Here is a 21,135-nt window from a genome sequence, read left to right on the forward strand (position 1 = left end):
TCCAGTAAACAGTAGACAACAACAACAAAAGCTCTACTGTTCCAACACCATTGGCAATAACTAGTCAAACTGAAAGCAAAAAGAGATACTGAGGATAGCATTAGCAGGGCTAGCTACCGACCCATACATTCCTCCTCCTGACATATTTACATATCTAAACAAATTATCTAGTCTGCCTGACCTCAGTCCATGCAATATGTACCACTATATTGAAAATGGAGTATCGCCATACACTAGCGCTGATCTAAAAGTTTAAAAAAGTATGGATGCTTACGAGGTCTTTGTAGCTGGCGTTGCTGCACTGACAGGAAGTGTTGTGCAAAGATTACTCTTTTGAATCGCTTGTGATCAAATTTGAGAAAGTACCAGGCACGGCATCAAGCTATTGTCTCACCTGTTTACCATTTAAGGTGCCCATGCTACACTCCTCTGCAGGCTCTTTATTGCGGAAAAATAATTCAAGCAAGAATAAAAACCTATTTGTGTGTGTTCCAACTCAGATTACGCATTGTTAGTCGCACTTGCAGTGATTATTTCAGTTCAGGACAAAACATAAGTGTGTTACCTTTCAAAAGAGACCAAAAACAACCATATATTCGATTCAAGCACAGCATTCAATTTACTTTGGGTACATCTTGGGATTTTAAGCAAATTTTACAGGAACGCTTAGGGGTTAATTAAAAAAAATTTGCTGGTGCGACTTTTACTTCAGAAAATACGGGTACATAACTAGAGGTTAGGCAAAATGGATGGACGGATACTGTTGTTTCCCCAATAGAATCATATCGACATAGCACATGTTGTTCTTTCCTGAATATTTCTTTTAACAATCTGCTGCTGCTGCTGCTGCTGCTCCTTCCACAAAGACAGTAATAACAAGTGTTGTGCAAGGGCGTTTATTATGTCTTTCTTGAATTCATGTTCCATGTTCTGTGCACACATTTCTATTACCAACCTCCACAGGAAAAACAAATTGGATTTTTTTTTTTAAAAATAGATTGAGAGTGAGGCAAAGACGTGGAAGGGAAATGAAAGGCTCCTTAAGGGAGGGAATTTAAATTAATCTTTGAAGCTACCTTTTATCCCCAAAAGCCTTTAATTTTATTTTATTTTTTCCAGCTGTTGTTATTCCCATCTTGGACCAAGAGCGGACCAAGGCCATCGCTGTTTTGCTGGTCAGTCCATAAATACCCAATACGCATATTGGTTATGTGAAATGTCGATATTTGCTGGAAAATTCTGTTTGCACAGACAGAATATCGGAGTGGATTTTGTTCTGTCTCATTGGCTTGGGTCTTGGGGTGGCCGATACTGAGAATTTTAGTTTTGATCGTATCCAAGTAACTACATGGTAGTATCAAACAATGCAGATCAGATAGTGATACTTGTTGATTTGAAATATGATCTTTGATGTCCCGTGGTTGCTGGGCTTGGTATTACCGGGTTTTTAACTTGAGCAAGGTTGTTGGCGCCTTGGTTTGTTCAAAAAGCGTAATTTTGTTGGTATTTATTTTAAGGGTGGATCGACACGAAACCTAGCTAAAGACACCCCCAAAGGCCTAAAGTACTACTGTGTAAATTTTCACAAAAATCAGTTCAGCCTTTTCGAAGCCACATACGAACACAGTTATGCAAATAGGCATTTATACAATCAGATCAGGGGTCAGCAACCTTTTCCGTGAGGAGTGCCACTTTCAAATTTCCTTGTAAATAGGTGTCCCACACCAAGATTATGACTCGCACAACATTTTTTTTATATCCAACTGAGCTGTCATTTTACACCAGTCCAAATATACAACATGGATAGACATTGAAATCGTATAACTGACCTATTTATCTAGCACTATTCTTTTTCATCAATGAACAAAAAAATTAATGTGAGCAACGCGTGGAAAGGCCTGTAGACATCCATGACTTCAACTTTTGACCACAAAAATCAACCATAAACTATAACCAAAAAACAAGTGATATGGACAGCTACCATACTATACACCAATGAAATCTTATAGCAGAAAATATCAAATTGAAACACACACGCACATACACGCTTTCTGCCAGCCCCTTCTCTTGACGTTCAACACTTCTGGCTGACATGGGGATGCGTTTTATTCTTGTTTTTGATTGTCTATTTGTTAGGCAAGCCACCAGGCAAAACCTCCGAGCTCAAAAAGAACGCTTGTTTAATGTATTCGCATTCAGTATAAGATTTTCCGTGCTTTGCTATGCAGTGAGCAAAGGCATTTTTAGCAGTGACAATGGCTTTCAGGGCCTGTGTTTGTTTGCCGTACCTGGACCCAGCGCGTTTTATTGCCTTTTCAGACTCGTCCTTGAATTCATGTTCATGATTCGTTACGTATTGACGTTCAACCCTTGATGTGCGAGGTACAACGCTCTCGAGGCATAATGCACAAACAGCACGGTCATTTTTTTGGGCATAAAGCCCCAGTCGTTTGCCCACGCTCGCTGAAAAGAACGACATTTTTTGTGTTTCGTTGGCTGGGTTAAAACACGGATCTCTACTCCTCTTCTCGGCGCCACGCAGACACACGCTCACACGCTCACAAACGGAGCAGAAGAGAAGGGGCGCGACCGTAAAGCCTTTAAACAACACGGCGCGCAACTGAAAATGTCTAAATTTGAGGTAAATGTGCTTTAAAAGAAAAAAAAAATCATTATTTTGCTGTGCGCTCGCATGCCACTGGTTAACCCCTCGCGTTCCACTGCTGGCGCGCATGTCATAGGTTGCCAGCCCCTGGTCTGGATTAAAACCTCTTCAGAAATCAATTTTTCAATTAAATATATTTTCGTTTTAGCATTTTTTAAATTATTTCCTTTTTTTAATGTTAAACTTCACTGGAAAATTTGTTCCAAAACTATTGATAAAAATAAAGAATCATGGCCTTAATTGTGTATGTGTGTGGGCGTGTGTTTTTGTGTTTTTATATTGCAGGTGGGCTGTGGTCTTCTCTCAGATCAAGATGAAGCACATCTCAGCATGCTAGAAAAACATGTATGTTCCTTTCAACACACTCATCGTTGTTTTGACTTTTTTCCGCGTTAATTACTTAATAAATCATTAAATATTATTTTCATCACATCAAGGTGTTATTTTGACTTATAACATAACAATAATCTTGGCACTATATTGCACTGTTATTATTGGTTGACCGACTTGGGCAGTTGTGCAGTTAAACAGCTTTTGATGGGAACCTGATTTAAGCAACATTTTAAATTGGGCCAAAAAAAGTGAGTTATGCATACATGTTATGAGTGTTATGATATGTATCTTATTCTATTTTTGCCATTTTATCTTGGCAAGCCGTGTTGAAATTTGATTGAAGATTAATTCGAAACATTGCCAAACTTTCCACTTAACGTCAGAAGATTTTTTTTGTCGCCATCAAAGGACACTACTCAAAAACAGGGTCATTTTATTTAGCACAAACCAAAAAATTGATTTGTGCTAAATACCCCAAAAAGCTAGTTTAAGTTGGTTGGTCATTTTTGAGCATTCTGCAGAACTACAAAGTGTTCATCACTGTTTTACATCGTAGGCCTCAGTGGCCTGCGTGCGGGTCCAGTTAGTTCAAGCATCCTACCAGAGGCCTCCGCTCAGCCCCTCGCCCATTCAGTCCCACAATGCACTGCTGCACCTCAACGTCTTGGAGCAGGACTACAGCGAGTTGGACCGCAATATTCTGCAACTTTGTGGTATGTAAACTGTGAGCACGGTAGACCTTTGAATTTCGATGGCCTCATTGGCATGGTAAAGGGGTTCTGCCTGCTTTGTGAAGATAACGTCTCTAACCTCATGCATAATAGAACTTGATCTTACCGCGTGCATTAGCTCTATTTACTCATCTGTAATTGTCAACAAATGAGAGTTACCTCGGGGTCTCCTTCTCTTGTCCCTGTTGTTTGTCTTCTTGCCATCTCTCTGTCAAACCTTTGGGCTTCCTCCTTCCTTGTAGCCTTCACTTGTCTTCATTATTCCCGTATGTGTTTGCCGGTTGGTGCTCTTCTGCTCCCTGACCTCTCTGTCACAAAGCATCTCTCCAGGGATTGCTTTCTGTCCGACTTCGTACATGTTCTGCATACCCAACTTGGACTTGATTTCTTTTTGTTTTTTTTATTTCTTTGGCCTCGCTCCTCACTGTTTAGCAGTCATCACTCACTCTCTGTGCCCTGTCTCTTAGGTGAGCTTTATGACCTCGATGCAGCGTCTCTTCAACTCAAAGTCATCAATTATGTAAGTACTTGACATCAGTCATACACTACACCCCCGTGCACACACACGATATATGCTAAACATGAAAGAATAGCGTCTGCTTCCTAACTTGTTTGTAATGATAACCTTTGTACCTCATTATATACTTCACATACTATCTGTCAGCCGCAACGTGATGTACATATACAAAAACACAGAATATACAGTATGTACATAGTTTTTTTCTTTTGTATATAGATAATTATTTACTGTATCCTAGTTTTAAACTACTGTTATCAACAACCGGGGTTGCAAAAAAAATGCCATTTGCATTTAAATGGTAAACATAATAAAGACAATTTTAAATTTGTATTACTGTTTATTTTGTTTATCCTGGAGTTCCATGTCCAATCTTGTTGCAAACCATGTTCACTATGTTATTATGTTTGACAATAAACAAAATACAAAGAACCCTGCAAACAGTACAGTATTCTATTCTTTTCTAAACACTAAGTTAGACAACTTGAAGCTGATTCTGAATCTCAACCAAAACTAATGTTGTGAATATTTATCATGTGTTTCTGTGTACGCGCAGCTGCAAGATCAGACTCAGTCACAGTGTTGTTGTCTGCTGCTAGTGTCTGAGGACAACCACCAGCTCTTCTGCCAAGTACGTTCACTAGCGTGACATGCGATGTGAATAGCTGACAATTTGGATGAAATATTAGGTACTATTACATGTCCATGATATCTTGTTGACTTTGTATTTGTGTGGCCTTTAGGTAGTTGGAGACAAAGTTCTGGAGGAGGAGATAAGTTTCCCGGTGAGGTGTGGCCTCAAACAAGATCTTGCAACATGTCTGATCAACTTTGATCCAATAATAAAACCAGTTCATTTCATCTGATGCATTTTTTGGGTTAATGAGCTGACCTTTAACCAATGCCCTTCTGTGTGCAGCTGATGTTTGGACGTTTTGGTCAAGTCGTGGAGAAGAAGAAGTCAATTTCCCTTCAAGACATCAGTACTGTGAGGAAAATTATTTCCCTCTGGCCTCATGTCCATCAGAGTCTGTGTTCATCTTGTGCACGCTGATCGTATCTTCTGGCCTGTCAGGAGGAGCGCAGGCAACTCTCCAGTATGTTGGGCTGTGAGATCTCCTCCATGTTGTGCGTCCCAGTAGTGAGCAGAGCAACAGGCCAGGTGGTGGCGCTGGCATGTGCCTTCAACAAGAAAGGGGGTCAGAGGTATGGAAGACTGAAACAAATTCTCCTTAAAGATAAAATTGTTGTTATGACCAGTCAATTCTCCCGATACAAAACAAATCCATCCGTTCCTGGCCTCCCTATGTCATCCAAGTTAATCTAGATAGCTATAAAACACATCTTCCTGATCACTATCTCTTTGAAATAGTAATTGAACATAAACCATACAGTAATATGACAAAAAAATAATACAGTAATAATATAAACAAGCAAAATGGCACAGCATTGCCTGTCCGATAAAAGATTGGAATTGTAACTTGGAGTGGTCGATCGGGAGCGTTAGAAACCTCACGAAAGCAGACCCCAGAAAAGCAAATGCTTATCAATTTTTGAATTTTAAGTATTTATACACAAAACCTAGTTAAAGACACCCCCAGAGGGAGTGGAAGTAGTTCTGTGTGAATTTTCACAAAGATAGCACCAGCTGTTTCTGAGCCTATAAGTCACATACAAACACCCACAAACAAAAATCGGGATTTATAAAGTGGTTTCGATACATGAGTACGTTTTTATGAGTATGTTATTATGTTATTACCAGGTTATCATTATTAGAATTAGGGTTAAGATAAGTCAAACACTAAAACATTGTTTCTAAAGAGACTGAATGATTTCTAATGCCCATTAGAAATGAAAGTTCCTAGAAAAGGTATACAGTACAATACAAACTTTCACTTTATATATAATTTTATGTTCCTTGTATATATGTATATATGTGTGTATATATATATTATATATATATATATATATATATATATATATATATATATATATATATATATATATATATATATATATATATATATATATATATATATATATATATATATATATATATATATATATATATAACACATACAGGAGTTTAATATAATTCACAAGGTATATATATATATTTATAAAACACATCTATAACACATATACGATTGTGCACTGTCTTCATCTTTTTACTCTCGCTTGCTCTGCAGCAAGTGCTCAGCCAGGCGCACGCCTGACGCCTACCGCCTGGGGAATTTGGCATTGTCGCCTTTGGCAGCAGAACGCCCCTGCACACCTGAAGCCGTTTTCAGTTGTGCCGTTCCAGCTGTACTCAAAGTTGTTTACGTCGCTTGTTTTCGAATCACATTCAAAAAAGCGACTAACACAGAGTCAGATTACGAAGACAAGCACATATTTACTACTACGTGAAAAGAAAAGGCAAATGAGAGCTGCGTAGAATACAATGTGAGCCCTATATTTTTGGATGACAGCGCCAGGGCAACAGATTGCAAAACAGACGAGAGAAGTTGTCTTGTTGTCACTGATGGTTGACGCGATCCTGGAACAAATTGAATTTCCTTTCATCATTCCTCAGGTATTAAAGTAAACACTGGCTGGCAATGACCCCGATGATACTGAAAGGCACTGTGGAAGTTTTGATACATAACTTCCACTACTAATGAATGAATGAATGAATGAATGAAACTGTATTTTGAACATGATAAAAACAAAAAACAGAATAAGTCAAAACAACGATAAAACAAAAGCAAAAACAATGTCAAGTATCATTTAACATTATTGAATCCTCTCCCTCGACTTACTTAATATTTGTGTCTTACAGCGAGATCTCTCGTGCTGTTCAATTCAGATGTATGAATTGAGGATTTGATTTCTGGGTTAAAAAGTTGAAATATAGTAAATATGTTGTAAACATTAAACAAAATAATGTACTGTCAAACCTCCTGTCATTTATTCTATGAATAATGTTAGCAAAAACATCAACTCATTTATGCCCTAGAAGGGCGTCATCGATATTTTCATCGCAGTGTTTCGTATTTAGAGCCCATTATAAAAGGGCAGCTTGCCGTTTTCCCCTGTCCCCCCATACACATAAATTTAGGAACCAAGTGACAAAATTATTACACATGTTTGATACTCTACGCCAGGGGTCTCCAACGTGGTGCCTGCAGGCACCAGGGTGCCCACTTAGGACAACTAAGTTGCCCACAGACCTGTTCTGAAAATAGGTCACAAGTGTTAGGTCATTGTGATTTTCTAGTAAGATGATTATGTTAGTGCTTTTTTTTAGTGGACTGAGTCTATTTAAGCCTACTTCCAACAATTAACCTGGTGATAACAAAGTAACAACATAATAATAACATGATAAGTTGTTACTTTAGAAATGCATATCAAACAGTGTGCCCTTTGCGCTAGTTAGTAACAAAAAGTACCTCTCGGCCCGAAAAAGGTTGGTGACCCCTAATCTACTCTATTGGCACCGTGGTGTTTTTCTCCAAAAAGTTTCCCTTCCAGAGCAAAATGTCAATTACCATTGGGGTCACACACCATTGGTGTGTGTAGCGCTTTAGATGAGTAAAGATGTGTTAATTCTTCATTAGTGTTGCAAGAGTTGCAGGATGTGTAGAGAGACAAATATATATATATATATATATATATATATATATATATATATATATATATATAGAGAGAGAGAGAGAGAGAGAGAGAGAGAGAGAGAGAGAGAGAGAGAGAGAGAGAGAGAGAGAGAGAGAGAGAGAGAGAGAGAGAGAGAGAGAGAGAGAGAGGGAGGTAGGTAGGTAGGTAGGTAGGTAGGTAGGTAGGTAGGTAGGTAGGTAGGTAGGTAGATGTCATTGTCGAAGCTTTCTTGACATTATATAGCAGGGCAACATTGGTTTGGAGATGTTTTCTTTTTAACAACTAACAAAGAGATTCACAAGTGCTGGGGTATGTACGTAATGTTGTGTACATTCCGCGACTTTGTTTGCAGGGTTCTTTGTATTTTGTGCATTCTGTGCCTCGGCGACTTCTGGTCTTTGGAATCAGAGTCCTGCTGGCCTTCAAACATTTCCATATAGTTCAAGGGTATTTTTTTCCTCCAGTGGCAGGGAAAAACAAAAGCATGGTAGAGTTTCTTTTTTTAAAGGAAGACCACTGCTGGGTGTTGATGGTTGTCAGTCACAGAGGGCTTGTGTCTATTATGGGAGTGAACTTGATTTCACTTGTTTGGAAGTCTGTTCTTGGCTGTATATAACTCCTGCCTCCTTCCAAGGCTTCCCACGAGTTTAGCCAAGGGCGAAAAAGCCCCGGAGCTATTCTTTTAAGCTCACCTTTGCCTGGAAAGGTCCTACTGCCCTCTTTAGACAAGAACAGAATACTGCAGGCAATGATCTCATCGGTGAAAATCTGTTCGCCAACTTTTTCTTTTTTTAATCTATTGTTAGTCATATGGCATGCTTGGATATGCAAGCATAATTATTGCACAAAAACTGAGAGGATCAAACACAGTGAAAGCTCCAGCGGATGACTCCAGATTGGATTCCACTTAATTGGTGCTTTATTGTGGTCTGCAACAACAGAAACAAAGTCACAAATGATGACAAGTCACATGTATTTGTAATGCCCTTACTCACAGAGAGTCTCAAAGGAAGCACATGCCAGAATTACAACATTCCCCGATCTGAAACCTGCATGAGGGCAAGGAAAACTCAAAAAAAAAAAACTCAGTAGATAGATAGATAGATAGATAGATAGATACTTTGTTCATCCCCGAAGGGAAATTCACATTTCCAGCAGCATCCCTGAGCTGAGAACAATCGAAAATAACACGGGAGCTGCTGGAGTGGCTGCCATTCGTGACGGCGCCGGAAGAAAAGATTCAATTTGAATCATGTACAAACAAACAAACAATTGAATCATGTACAAACAAACAAACAAACAAAATATTCATGTTTCAATAAGTGGAGTGTTAATAAAATGGGGGGAAAATAATTTAGCCAACTATTGTAAAAACGACTCAGAGAAATTTGTATTTGACATAACATGAGGTTGACCTTGACGGAGCTGACATGATTATTTGCCATTTTTCTGTAAGAATAACAAGCTTTTTTGCCCCCCCTCTCTGATCTTCATTTTCCCTCTCTTTTCTTGTTTATTTTCCTCTGGTTTCCTTTCTTCTAATGACATAAAGAAACCTTGTGGTAATCAATTTCTAGGATTGCCATGCTCCATATGATGTTTCATTTGTAACAATAGACAAAATATAACTGAATGCTTTACAGGGGAGGCATTACATTAAAACATTAAAGTGCAAAAAAAAAAAACATGTTTATGATTATATGACATGGAATGGGCCAAATTAGTAAATGACTTATCAATTATAAATATGCAATTGATAACACAGTACTATACTCAGTGTATATATATATATATATATATTTTTTTTATTTTTTTTTTTTTTTTTTTTTTTTTTTCAGCTAATGTTGTTTATTGAATAGTTGTTTAAATAATCAACATAATAATCAAATATTGTTGTTGTTCCATAATATTCAAGAGTAATTCAATTAATAGGGTGTTTGTTTACCATTTAATGACTTCAACACAGGTAAAATATTGCACTTTGTTTTGTTTTTTTAGAATAAGTGGACAGTGTAATATTTATCACTTCCTAATGGTAAAAAACAATTTATTCATTCGAAGTAAAACAACATTGATTTCAATAATAAGCAAAAATGCATGAACTATCATAATAAAATGCTTTTTGTAATACTCATAGGTCAGAATCTTACGGAACATTTGGCTCATCTAGAGGGACCTGGCATAGTTGTCCGCTATCTTGCTACGACGGCATGGGTCTCAGACTCGCGGCCTATGGGCTATTTGCAACCCTAAACGTGATAATTTGAGACCCCTGCCTTCATAAGAAAATTAAAGGGGACCAAGTGGATTATTTGACCACTACATGTTGTAGTATTCTGTCGTACAGCCAAAAATAAGTGCTAAGAATCCCAGGTAACAATGAAAATTATGGAGACTCAAACTGGCCATGAAGCAACATTATTCTTATATTTTAAGCCCAACCTTTCGTGACATTTCTTAATTTTTTATTCTTTTTTTGGGGCGGGGGGGCGGTTTACCTAAGGAAGCAGGATGGCCAACAATTATATAATATTGGTCATCATCTCATAGTCAAATTAAAAAAACTACAGTGACAAATAATAGTCAGAATACTAAACTGGCAATCTTGTTGCAGGTGTCCAATATTAAAAATTGAAAAAAGCAGAATAACTTTATCAACAACAACAACAAATACACACAAAATTGCTTAGAAAAAAAAAAAAAGGTTGAATACAACCCTATTCACTTCTGAAATTGAAATATTCTTATTTTTTGCACAGTTGTTGTTTTATCATCATTTCTCTCTAAGTCATACAAGTCGGGGCTATCCCACAGTGTTACGAGTCAATTATTTATTAAACTTAAGACATTGATCTCATTTTAAGGGTGTTTTAATTAGTTCTGAAAGAGAAATGAAAATGTATCGACCTACAAGTATTTAAAAAAATGCACATCTATATGACAATTCATGTATTTTTGCTAATTCGTTAAAATAATATTGTTTTTTTTTTAATGAAAGACATTTTTTTACAACTAGGTGGCACTGAATAATAATCACCGTCCCTTTAAGTGCAGCCCTAGCTGATTATGGATTAGTTTATTACTGACTGATTGATTTTCATATGAATTCTTCATGTTTGTTTTATTTTTAGAGGTTTAAAAAAAATGCTATTTGAAAAAAGTGGAAAGTTTTATCCAAACCTTTTGTGGAAAACCCGGTTTTGGCCCAAACTCACCCAGACTCTAGCTCAGAGTTTCACCTGATTTTTCGATTAATTGACAAAGTATTCAACATGTAGTTATGTATATCTTGGAAATGTTTTCGAAACCAAGCAAATTGGAAGAGCAATGCATGTCTATGCATGAGTTAAGGCCCTGCAAGATGACTAACGGGGTAATTTTTATTGATTTGCCCCCTTCCTGATTGCGGTAGGGTTTTTTTTTGTTTTTGTATCCTTCACAAAGGTGACAGATCATCAAATCAATTTCAATACAACACAGAGACAATCCAAGGAAATACAAAATGCACTTCTGAAATGTTTTTTCCATTTATTAAGGCACAACAGAATAAAAAACCTATCTGGTCCTAAGTGAAAAAGTAATTGCCTGTACCAGTTTTAACAACCAATCCTGAAACTGGAATCTATGACTCATGATTGACACCATATCGATTCCCCTAACAGACACGCCGAGGCGGACGAGCACGTCATCCAGCACTGTTTCTGTTACACTTCAACGGTCCTCACCTCAACTTTGGCCTTCCAGAAGGAACAAAAACTCAAAGTAGAGTGCCAGGTAATGCAGCTGTTCCTTTTTTACATGCTTTAATATGTACACGTATATTATATGAAGGATCAATCCTGCAGTACTTTGAAATAATTGTATAAATAAATACATGGTTGGGTGGTTGGTTGGTTGGTTGGTTGGTTGGTTGGTTGGTTGGTTGGTTGGTTGGTTGGTTGGTTGGTTGGTTGGTTGGTTGGTTGGTTGGTTGGTTGGTTGGTTGGTTGGTTGGTTGGTTGGTTGGTTGGATCCCTTAACCATTAAGGTCGTAGGGTACCATTTCAGGTGGTGTGTCTTGGGTAAGTACAGCCTGAGGGCGGCCATCACTCTCCAGGCCAGCATTTGTTTCCACCCGTTTTTTCGTGCTAGGCGAATATGCTAACATAACACATATATATAATATAAATGCAATTTAGTCATATATTTTGTCATGGTTTTTTTTTTCGTGTATTTCATTGTGTATTTTGTCATGTATTTTGTCATCGATTCTGTCCTATTTTAGTTGGGTTTTTCTGTCCTCTTTTTGTCATTTATTTTGTCATGTATTTTGTCGTATATTTTGTCATTCAATTTGTCGTGCTTTTTTGTTGTTTTCTGTGGTGTATTTTGTGTTGCATATTTGTTTTGTTTCGTGACATATATTTTGTCTTGGGGTTTTTTTCATGGTTTTTTTTCACCTTTTTTGTCTTAGTTTTCATCGTGTTTTGGTCGTGTATTTTGTCACATTTTTACCATACATTTTGTTGTGAATTTTGTTGTTTATCGTGTAGTGTTTTTGTTGTTTTTTGGCATGCATTTTGTTGTGTATTTTGTCATTTATTCTGTCTTTTTTTTGGTCATTTTTTTTCGGCAATTTGGTAAATTTTTGATCAATTTTTCCATATATTTTGTATTTACTTTCCAATGTTTTTTTTTTTTTCTCGTGTATTTTGTAATTTATTTTGTCTTTTTTGGGGGGTTTTGTTCTTTTGTGTATTTTGTTGTGTTTTTTACCTTGTATTTTGGCACATTTTTTTGGCATGCATTGTGTTGCGCATTCTGACATTTAATTTGTCTGGTATTTTGAGATTTCTTCTGCCATATATTTTAGTATCTATTTCATAATTTAGTTTCTCATGTATTTTGTCGCAGCAAAAAAAAATTCAAACCAGTAGGCGGCCCAATTGCCTGAGCTAATCACCCATTGGTTATTTAGTAATGAACATTAGTACATTTATCAATCAAACAGTACGTAAAAAGCCTGTTTTACCCACACACTTATTTAGATAGCGATTTGTTGCAACTAAATACACGAGAAACTAAATGACGAAATAAATACTGAAATATGTGACAAAAGAAATGACAAAGTGCATGAATAATGAATACCTTACATTTATTTCAAAACTTTAGTTGTTACGTGATTTTATTTTTGGTCCATTTGTATATTTTTAGGCATTTATTTATCTTTACAACTATTTCTACATATGGGTGGATTGATCCTCTATACACGAGTGTTTCAACCAAACCTTTTCAAGTGCAATTTTTCTCCTCATAGGCACTCCTGCAAGTTGCCAAGAACCTCTTCACACACTTGGGTATGATGTTGCTCTGCTTTTGCCTGTGTGTTATCTGCAGCGATCGAGGACATTTACAATCATAGTTAATGTCCCATATATAAGTAACGGCCTGATCAAACACATGGTGCATGTTATAGGGGCAAATATTAAAGATGCCAAAGGTGATTACACTGTCAGCTGTAAAATTACAAGGGTATTAAAATTGAGGCCCTCCGACATTTAAATGATCCTAAAAAAGTAGCACCATCGGTACGATTAGTGTTTGCTGAGCCGTCATAATTGCTGCTACACCGCTATCCATTCTACTGTTCGTTGAAACAAATGGTACCTCTTTATTTAGAGCACTATCGACAATAGAGCTTATCAGCCTGCATAAATAAATCACTATAACTGTCCAAATTTATCTTGTCCTGTATTTGCCGTTGTTTCCCTCTCCTTGCCTTTTTATTTCCTCTCATCCTGCCTTTTATACTTCCAGACGACGTGTCAGTGCTGCTGCAGGAAATTATAGTGGAGGCCAGAAACCTCAGTGGTGCGGAGATGTAAGTCAGCCTGTCTAGAGGTCTCTTTTATGCAAAATGCTATCTTGCCTTCTTTAATGCGGGTTCAAATTGACCTGAGATTAAATGGAATAAATGTCGTTTGGCGGCCTTGCTCGCTGCTGGTCGTCTATCTTTGAAGCTTACTGTGTCTTTCAGCTGTTCGGTGTTCCTGCTGGATCGCCATAGCCACGAGCTGGTAGCCAAGGTGTTTGATGGTGGTGTGGTTAGCGATGAAGAGGTACAGTTCACTCTGTAGTCATTTCTAAACTTTCATTTACAACTGTGCACTTTGCTTTATTATGCAATTTCTTACCGAAGTGGCTCAGGAGGTAGAGCGCTCGTCTTGGGATCAAGAGATCGCAGTTCGAATCCCGGGTGTTCCGTGTTACATGTCGAAGTGTCTTTGGGTAAGACACTGAACCCCTAATACCCCCAATAAGCAGGTTAGCGCCTTACATGGCTGCACGGCCGCTATTGGGAAATGTGAAGCACACTGTAAAGCGCTTTGGGTAGTCTTGACTTGAGAAGTGCTATATAAATGCAGATAATTTCATTTCATAAAAAAAGTATTCTAGCGTATACAGAAATGTCAAATTTAAAATAAGTACTAAACTTTGAGGCTGCATGGCGGCGCAGTGGTTAGCGCGTGTGCGGCACAGTTCTGAGGTCATAAGATCGAACCTTGCATGTCCTCCCCGTGCTTGCGTGAGTTTCCTCCGGGCACTCCGGTTTTCTCCCACATTCCAAAAACATGCATGTCAGGTTAATTGGCCGGTCTGAATTGTCCCTAGGTGTGAATAAGCGAGTGAATTGTCTGTCCCTGTGTGCCCTGTGACCGGCCGGCAACCAGTTCAGGGTGTCCTCTGCCCACTGCCCGAAGATAGCTGGGATGGGGTCCAGCACCCCCACGACCCTACTGAGGATAAGCGGTGCAGATAATGGATGGATGGATGGATGGATGGATGGATGGATGGATGGATGGATGGATGGATGGATGGATGGATGGATACTACACTTTGAACTAGATAAAAATCATAACGGACAGAAGGGAATCAAAAATATTAGAGTGGGACTACACTTGGCAAAATATACAAATTTGAAATATAATACAAAAAAGTATTCACCTCTGATATAAAGTATTTATATTTAAAATAAAAACTTAACACATGATGCACTTGTTCCATGTGTCCTATGTGTGCTAGTGGTATAGTGTGTTGATAGCTCTGGGGAAGAAGCTATCAGTCAGTCTGTTCATGTGGGACCTGTTTATGTCAGCCCGGTGGTAACAGTTAGGAAAAGGTTGCTGGGTGCAAGGAGTCCTTCAGGATGTGTTAAGCTCTGAGGAGGTTGCACAAGCTGGCAATGTCATCCATGCAGGGCAGGGAGCAGCAGCTCATCTATTGGGCCATGTTTATAATCCTATGTAGAATATTTCTGTCCGCTGTAGAGCATCCTGCCTACCACACCATGATGCAATATGTTAAGATGCTCTCTATGATGACGTTGTAGAATTTAAGGTTGTTCCTCCTGAGCATTCTCGGTAAGTGGATTCCCTGCTGGGTATTTTTTATCACCACCATAGTGCGTGCCCACCAGGAGAGGTCCTCGAAAATCTGCACGCCTAGGAATCGTTTAGAGTGAACCCTTTACACGCTTTCCCAGTTAAGGTGAAATGGGACTGGGTTTGCCTGCTCTGGCCCTCTTGAAAATAGATACACTGGGATTTGGCTAACATCATAAAGAGGAGAAAACAACACAGTTAGGTTGAACTTTCGGTTGAAATTTCTGAGGATATTTGGGCAAATGGACCGGACTGCATTTTGTGTACCGCTTTTAATCTGTCGATAATGACCTCCAAAGCGCTTCACAATGTACTTCACACACTGATAGCCAGGGGCAACCATGCGAGGCACCTACCTGCCTATCAGGGACATTGGGGGTTCAGTGTTTTGCACTTAGACATTTAACTCAAAAAAGCCGCGAATAGAACCTCTTGGTCCCAAGACAACCGCTCCAGCTCCTGAGCCACCTTTAGAATGGTAGGAAAAGCTGGAGGGGATTCGGTGAAAGTTTGTAAAAAGAGAAAACTTAGCCAAGTAGACAGGTCGAAGCAGAAAAATCAGCGGAAGCGTGGTCCAATGTAGACCGGTGCCTTTCAAACATTTTGTTTAGTAGTTCTAAGTATTTTATTTCTAACAAAAGAGAGAAGTACAATTTGCTATTATCGATCTATCTTTGCTTTTGAAAAAGACACACTTTTTTTCAAATGTTTTCTCCTATTACATTCGTCAAAAGAAGAAAAATATGACATCAGATTTATCGGATCACAATTTGTACATGTTTGCAGAAAGAATTCCGTATCCCAGCGGATCAGGGTATTGCAGGCCATGTGGCGACGACTGGTCAAATTCTTAACATTAAGGATGCCTACTCCCACCCTCTTTTCTATCGTGGCGTCGACGACAGTACAGGTTTCAGGACTCGCAACATCCTCTGCTTCCCCATTAAAGATGAGACCAACGGTGAGATTACTAATATACTTCTTACAAGTCACTGTCCTCATGGGAAATCCTCTGTTAGGGCCTCGTGCACCCTCTTCCACTAGATGGCGCCTAATGGGTTTGGAATTGGGACAGGACACACCTGTCCCCAATTACCCCAGGTCTTCATAAGGACATTTTGGACAAAACCCTTTGCTGGGTCATCAAACATGTTTCACCAATTATACCGCCATCACCTTTTTTCAGGTTTATCTTTGTCAGTGAGGTTTGGTTTTTGTTTTCTGTTTCAGACCGTTTTCTTTTTGTTTTTTTAAACATGTGTTTGTTACTTTAAAGATTTTGATTGATTACCATCATTTTCTAGCACCTTGCTTCCTGCTTCCCTGCGATGTAGTCCACCGGCAATAACAACATCCTCTTTTTATAAGAACATTTAGGAGTAGGGAAAGTTTATCTTTTGCGTAATGGCAATAATAGTCAAAATAACAAATAACACGGGTATCATCAGCAAACATCTTTGCAGGTGTCTGATATTTGACTGTTGACGGATCCCTGAACCGCCAGCGTTGTCCACCGGATACCACTTCCTGTGTTGTATCTTGGGCAAGTACAACCTAGCGGCAAAAAACAAAGAAATTATAAGCCACTTTCATCGTCCGGAAAACAGATTAACAAACATTAAATGATTTACTTAACAATTGGTATGATTCTGATACACAATAGACAACTTTGATCTTTAGAGTAAAATGTAACAAACCTCCAGGAGTTAAAATAAAACATCAAAAATATGTAAGTCCAAGAGGCCTTTGCTCAAATATAAGTGGTGTGTACAGTGTTTCAGTCACTCCTACGTTCTTCCTTATATTCATCTCAATTAGTGAACTCTTTGCTCATGGTGCTTATCTGACTTTGATCTATTTGTAATCCTTCTTTAAAATTCTCCAGAGGTGATCGGGGTTGCTGAGTTGGTGAATAAAATGAACGGGCCGTGGTTCACCCGCTTTGATGAGGATCTGGCCACAGCTTTTTCTATATACTGTGGGATCAGTATTGCTCACGTAAGTCCCTTCAGACCCATCTATTTATGTAACCAGTGATGTGAATGTTGATTGCTTTTAAGTCAAATCTGTCACATCCTTTTATCATTGATTGGGAAATAACTTTTCCATATTTACACCGTCACCTTGATCAAGGCAGTAAATTAGTACTTAGTGCACCTGAGAAAGTCGATAAGGTCTGACGCTCATAGGGAGCAAAACGCTGAGTCGAGGCAGAGTAGAAAGAACAACGGTCTCTGGGGAAATTTGGTCGGATTCTAGTATGCGATAGAAGTAAGCAGCTTTTATGTTGCAAGGTTTGTGGGGCTGCTGCAAGACCGTTAAAAGCCAAGATGATGTAGTTAACAAAGATTGGGTTGAAAACTAGGAAAGACGATATGAGTAACAGTTTTTGGTTGTTTCTAGGAGAATAGAACATCTTCGGGTATGTTTACAGTCCACTTACACGACCAGCGACAAGAGTAAACCCTTGATATGAAGTGTTTGAATATACCCTGATTGAAATATGCAAAGCATGACGCAAATGGACCTCATTTTTGCATTCAAATCTTAACATAAAATATGAATATATTCAGGCCACCTAATTCAATAAAGTACTTTTTTCAAATGCTGTGTCTCATTTGCATTAGCATGGACTTGCGTGACATCATAATAAGTACAACTGTGGCAATTTGACGATGGTAACATACCATGAATTGAAAATATCACAGAGAAAAAAAAAATCCTTTCATTCATACATGAGGCTTGTTTAGTGAGCAAGACAAAATTTGTGTATTTAATTGTTAGTGCACTTAAAAAAAAAGTCGTTCTTTTCAGAGCCAATAAAGAATACATCATAGCCAAAATTGAAGAACACAAAAAGAAATGGAAAATGCCCTTAAGGCATCCGATAAACTAGGTTTACATGAATAGGTTTACACGAAGGAGAATAACTCAATCTTTAGTCAAAAGAGCATTATCTGGTTTATTTGCCAATCACATAACCACCAGTACTTGTTGTCAGGGTCTGTAATCTGCCTTCAAAAGTCTTATAAGGCCGTGAGACATAACTTAAACATTTTTGAAAGCTGATGGTTTAGCCAATCAAATTTCGAATTGAACAGTGTCAGCACCTTCTGGAAGGCCTCGAGAAGCGTCCGCCATGGGATGGTAATGCACCAAAGTCTGTCATGGAAAGTGATGTTTCATTGAACGGGCCTTGTTTTTTAGTCACGGTACCTGTCACCACTAGAACGGAAGTAGGACCCAGATGCGTAACGTTGATCACAAGTTTATTGAGGTATGGAGGAAAGGCAGTGCCCACGATCCGGTGCTCGCTGGACGCGGGAAGCCAGCCGCTCATAGAATCGGAACGTGTTTCGAATGCGGAAGTGAATCTTCCAGAGCAGGAGATCGTCGTGTAGTAGACGGAACAACAGGTGGTTAGCCGGGACGGGAGAGCGGAACGTGGTCGGGGTCAAAAAAACGGGTCGTAGCCGGAGACAAACGGGGAAATTAGGAAGGGACAGGTGGGAAACTGGTGAAAAACGGGACAGACGGGAGTCAAGGTCAAAAATGCTCGCCTTGTGGAAACAAAAGTTCGCTGACAGACTAACAACAGGCGAGTGAAAGGACAGAGCTTAAGTAGGACGGGGAACCAATCAGGAAGCCAGCAGCGGCTGGCGCCAAACGAGCGGGCACAGGTGAATGTAATCAGTCATCATGACAGTACCAGAGACAAATGTCAATTTCGTTGTGCATTTTACATGTTACGATGACAATACATTCTACTCTATGATTCTATTCTAAGCATTGTAAGTGACAAATTTATTTTCATTGTAACATTTGACATACACAACGAAATTAACATTCCTCTCTGGTACCGTTGCAAAAGATTGTGTAATAATGAGATAAAACCCAATTTCTTTTCATATCTCATCTGTATCACAGGTAGTCCTGTGGTAAGGGTTAGACACTCTCACTGTCGCTACCTTGGTTTGATTACCATTACAACCAAAAATGAGTATCCAGGCTAGGAGTTCTCTTTTAAGTAAAAATATAATTGTACATCAATATGCTTGCTGATATTGTTCTAGAGCCATACGAAATGTCAAGGCGGGCCGTATCTGTCCCGCTGGCTGTAGTTTGGAGACTGTTATGTCTTGTATTGTCAAGTCATTTCTGCTACTGTTTTTGTCCCCTCTTAGTCGTTGCTGTACAAAAAGGTCCATGAAGCTCAGTTCAGGTCTCACCTGGCCAATGAGATGATGAAGTATCACATGAAGGTGAACTTAATTTGCATGCCGCTAATTCCCACCCACGAGGGAGCATTAGTCCGAATCCTGATGGTAAAAATTTTTGTGCTGCAGCTTTCCGAAGACGAGGTCTTGAAGCTCCTAGTGGCCGGGATAGAACCGGTAAAGAAGATCCACCCTTGCTTTGCAGAATTTACATACACGCCGCGATCGCTACCTGATGAGACTACACCAATGGTGAGCAGAGATACTGTCTGTGAAAGCAAAGCACTGTATTGGGGAGGATGGAGAGAGGAAATAGTGTAATTGTGGCTTGTGCGGTCCTTTGATACATTTTGTGATTAAAAGCTTTGCAAAAAAATATGACTTGACTTGACTTGAATTAGAAAGGTTTGATTGATTGATATTGAGAATGGTATTCCCGTGTGTGTCTTCAGTGTGTCCTCAGCATGTTTGAAGACATGGGCTTCATCAACATGTACAAGATTGACCGTCAGACTCTTGCCAGGTCTGATATTTTGTTTTCTCAATACTGTATGCAGCATATGATGCACTGCAGAAATTTTTCTTTTTCTCCACATGTTCTTTTTGATCAGTGGTTGGAAAGTTACGAAAGATCAGTACGCTTTTTATTGGTACTACACTGAAAAAATATAAAAAATATATTAGTATAGTTATATTTTAACGCATTTCAAGATACTTGATCTTGTTTTTCAAGGAAAAATAATAAAAAAATCATACTTAAAGTAAGCAAAGTTTTCTTATAAAGCATTGAGTAGATTGTTTTGTTCATTTCAAGTATTTGCATTCTAATCTTAGTAGAAAACAATTCTTAAATGTGCAAAATGATCCACTACCTGCTAGGTAAAATAATGTACCGGTACTTATGTTCAGGATGATATCTTTTATCTGACAATTACGATAAAACATCTTCAAAAAAGAATAAAACATACCAAAAAGAGCAACAAAAAAACAATGGGGTAATATTTTAATTTTTACTCTTAATAACTTATTTATTGACCTTTCCTAACCCTAAAAATAAATACAAAATAAACGTTTTAGCATTGCATGGGCAATAAAATTAGACTACATCAAATCAAACTACTAGGCTGTGCCTACCTAAGCTGAGAGTATATCCTTTACATTTGGTTTGCATTTATTTTAAAAATCATGATTTTTTTTATAGAAATTGGCTAGAGACTGGCTTTTTTTTGACATACTCAGAAAATGATGGCGAGCTGGATTAAGTCATCAAAAGAGTCGGGTCCTCTCCGAGGGCCATATGTTTGACATTGTTGAGCTAGGAGATCATGATTAAATTGTATATTAAATTATTTAGATACAAGAAAAAGAAAAAAATCCTAGTTTGAAAAAATACCCTTAGACTGAGCCAAATTTTCTGCCAATATTGTAGGATTTATTTATTTTTTTGCACTGCACAAAGCATGGCTCATATAAACATAATTTCTCATCGCATTTGCAGAGAATCTTGCTAATTTTAGGTAGAATTTGACCTATTTTAAGATGTAATGAACGCCTAAATTAACTTATCAAATAGTAAAAATGTTGAAGACAAAATTCTGAAAAAAATCAAATGAGA

General features: G+C 38.3%; 1 protein-coding gene across 1 annotated transcript in view; it reads left to right on the forward strand.

The window, feature by feature from the left end:
- The window catches only part of pde2a (phosphodiesterase 2A), a 201,736-nt gene that overhangs the window by 166,740 nt on the left and 13,861 nt on the right, over window positions 1-21,135 (forward strand). The window contains exons 7-23 of the mRNA XM_088346134.1: window positions 1,120-1,175; window positions 2,951-3,010; window positions 3,555-3,711; window positions 4,197-4,249; window positions 4,803-4,877; window positions 4,990-5,031; window positions 5,166-5,234; window positions 5,322-5,452; window positions 11,545-11,656; window positions 13,179-13,218; window positions 13,679-13,742; window positions 13,899-13,980; window positions 16,090-16,264; window positions 17,189-17,301; window positions 19,488-19,565; window positions 19,650-19,772; window positions 19,973-20,043. Coding sequence (XP_088202260.1) covers window positions 1,120-1,175; window positions 2,951-3,010; window positions 3,555-3,711; window positions 4,197-4,249; window positions 4,803-4,877; window positions 4,990-5,031; window positions 5,166-5,234; window positions 5,322-5,452; window positions 11,545-11,656; window positions 13,179-13,218; window positions 13,679-13,742; window positions 13,899-13,980; window positions 16,090-16,264; window positions 17,189-17,301; window positions 19,488-19,565; window positions 19,650-19,772; window positions 19,973-20,043 — 1,501 coding nt within the window. The remainder of the gene's footprint in view (window positions 1-1,119; window positions 1,176-2,950; window positions 3,011-3,554; window positions 3,712-4,196; window positions 4,250-4,802; window positions 4,878-4,989; window positions 5,032-5,165; window positions 5,235-5,321; window positions 5,453-11,544; window positions 11,657-13,178; window positions 13,219-13,678; window positions 13,743-13,898; window positions 13,981-16,089; window positions 16,265-17,188; window positions 17,302-19,487; window positions 19,566-19,649; window positions 19,773-19,972; window positions 20,044-21,135) is intronic.

The sequence above is a fragment of the Urocampus carinirostris genome, chromosome 10, assembly GCF_059441175.1.
Source record: "Urocampus carinirostris isolate Australia breed hairy pipefish chromosome 10, RoL_Ucar_1.0, whole genome shotgun sequence".
NCBI lineage: Eukaryota > Metazoa > Chordata > Actinopteri > Syngnathiformes > Syngnathidae > Urocampus > Urocampus carinirostris.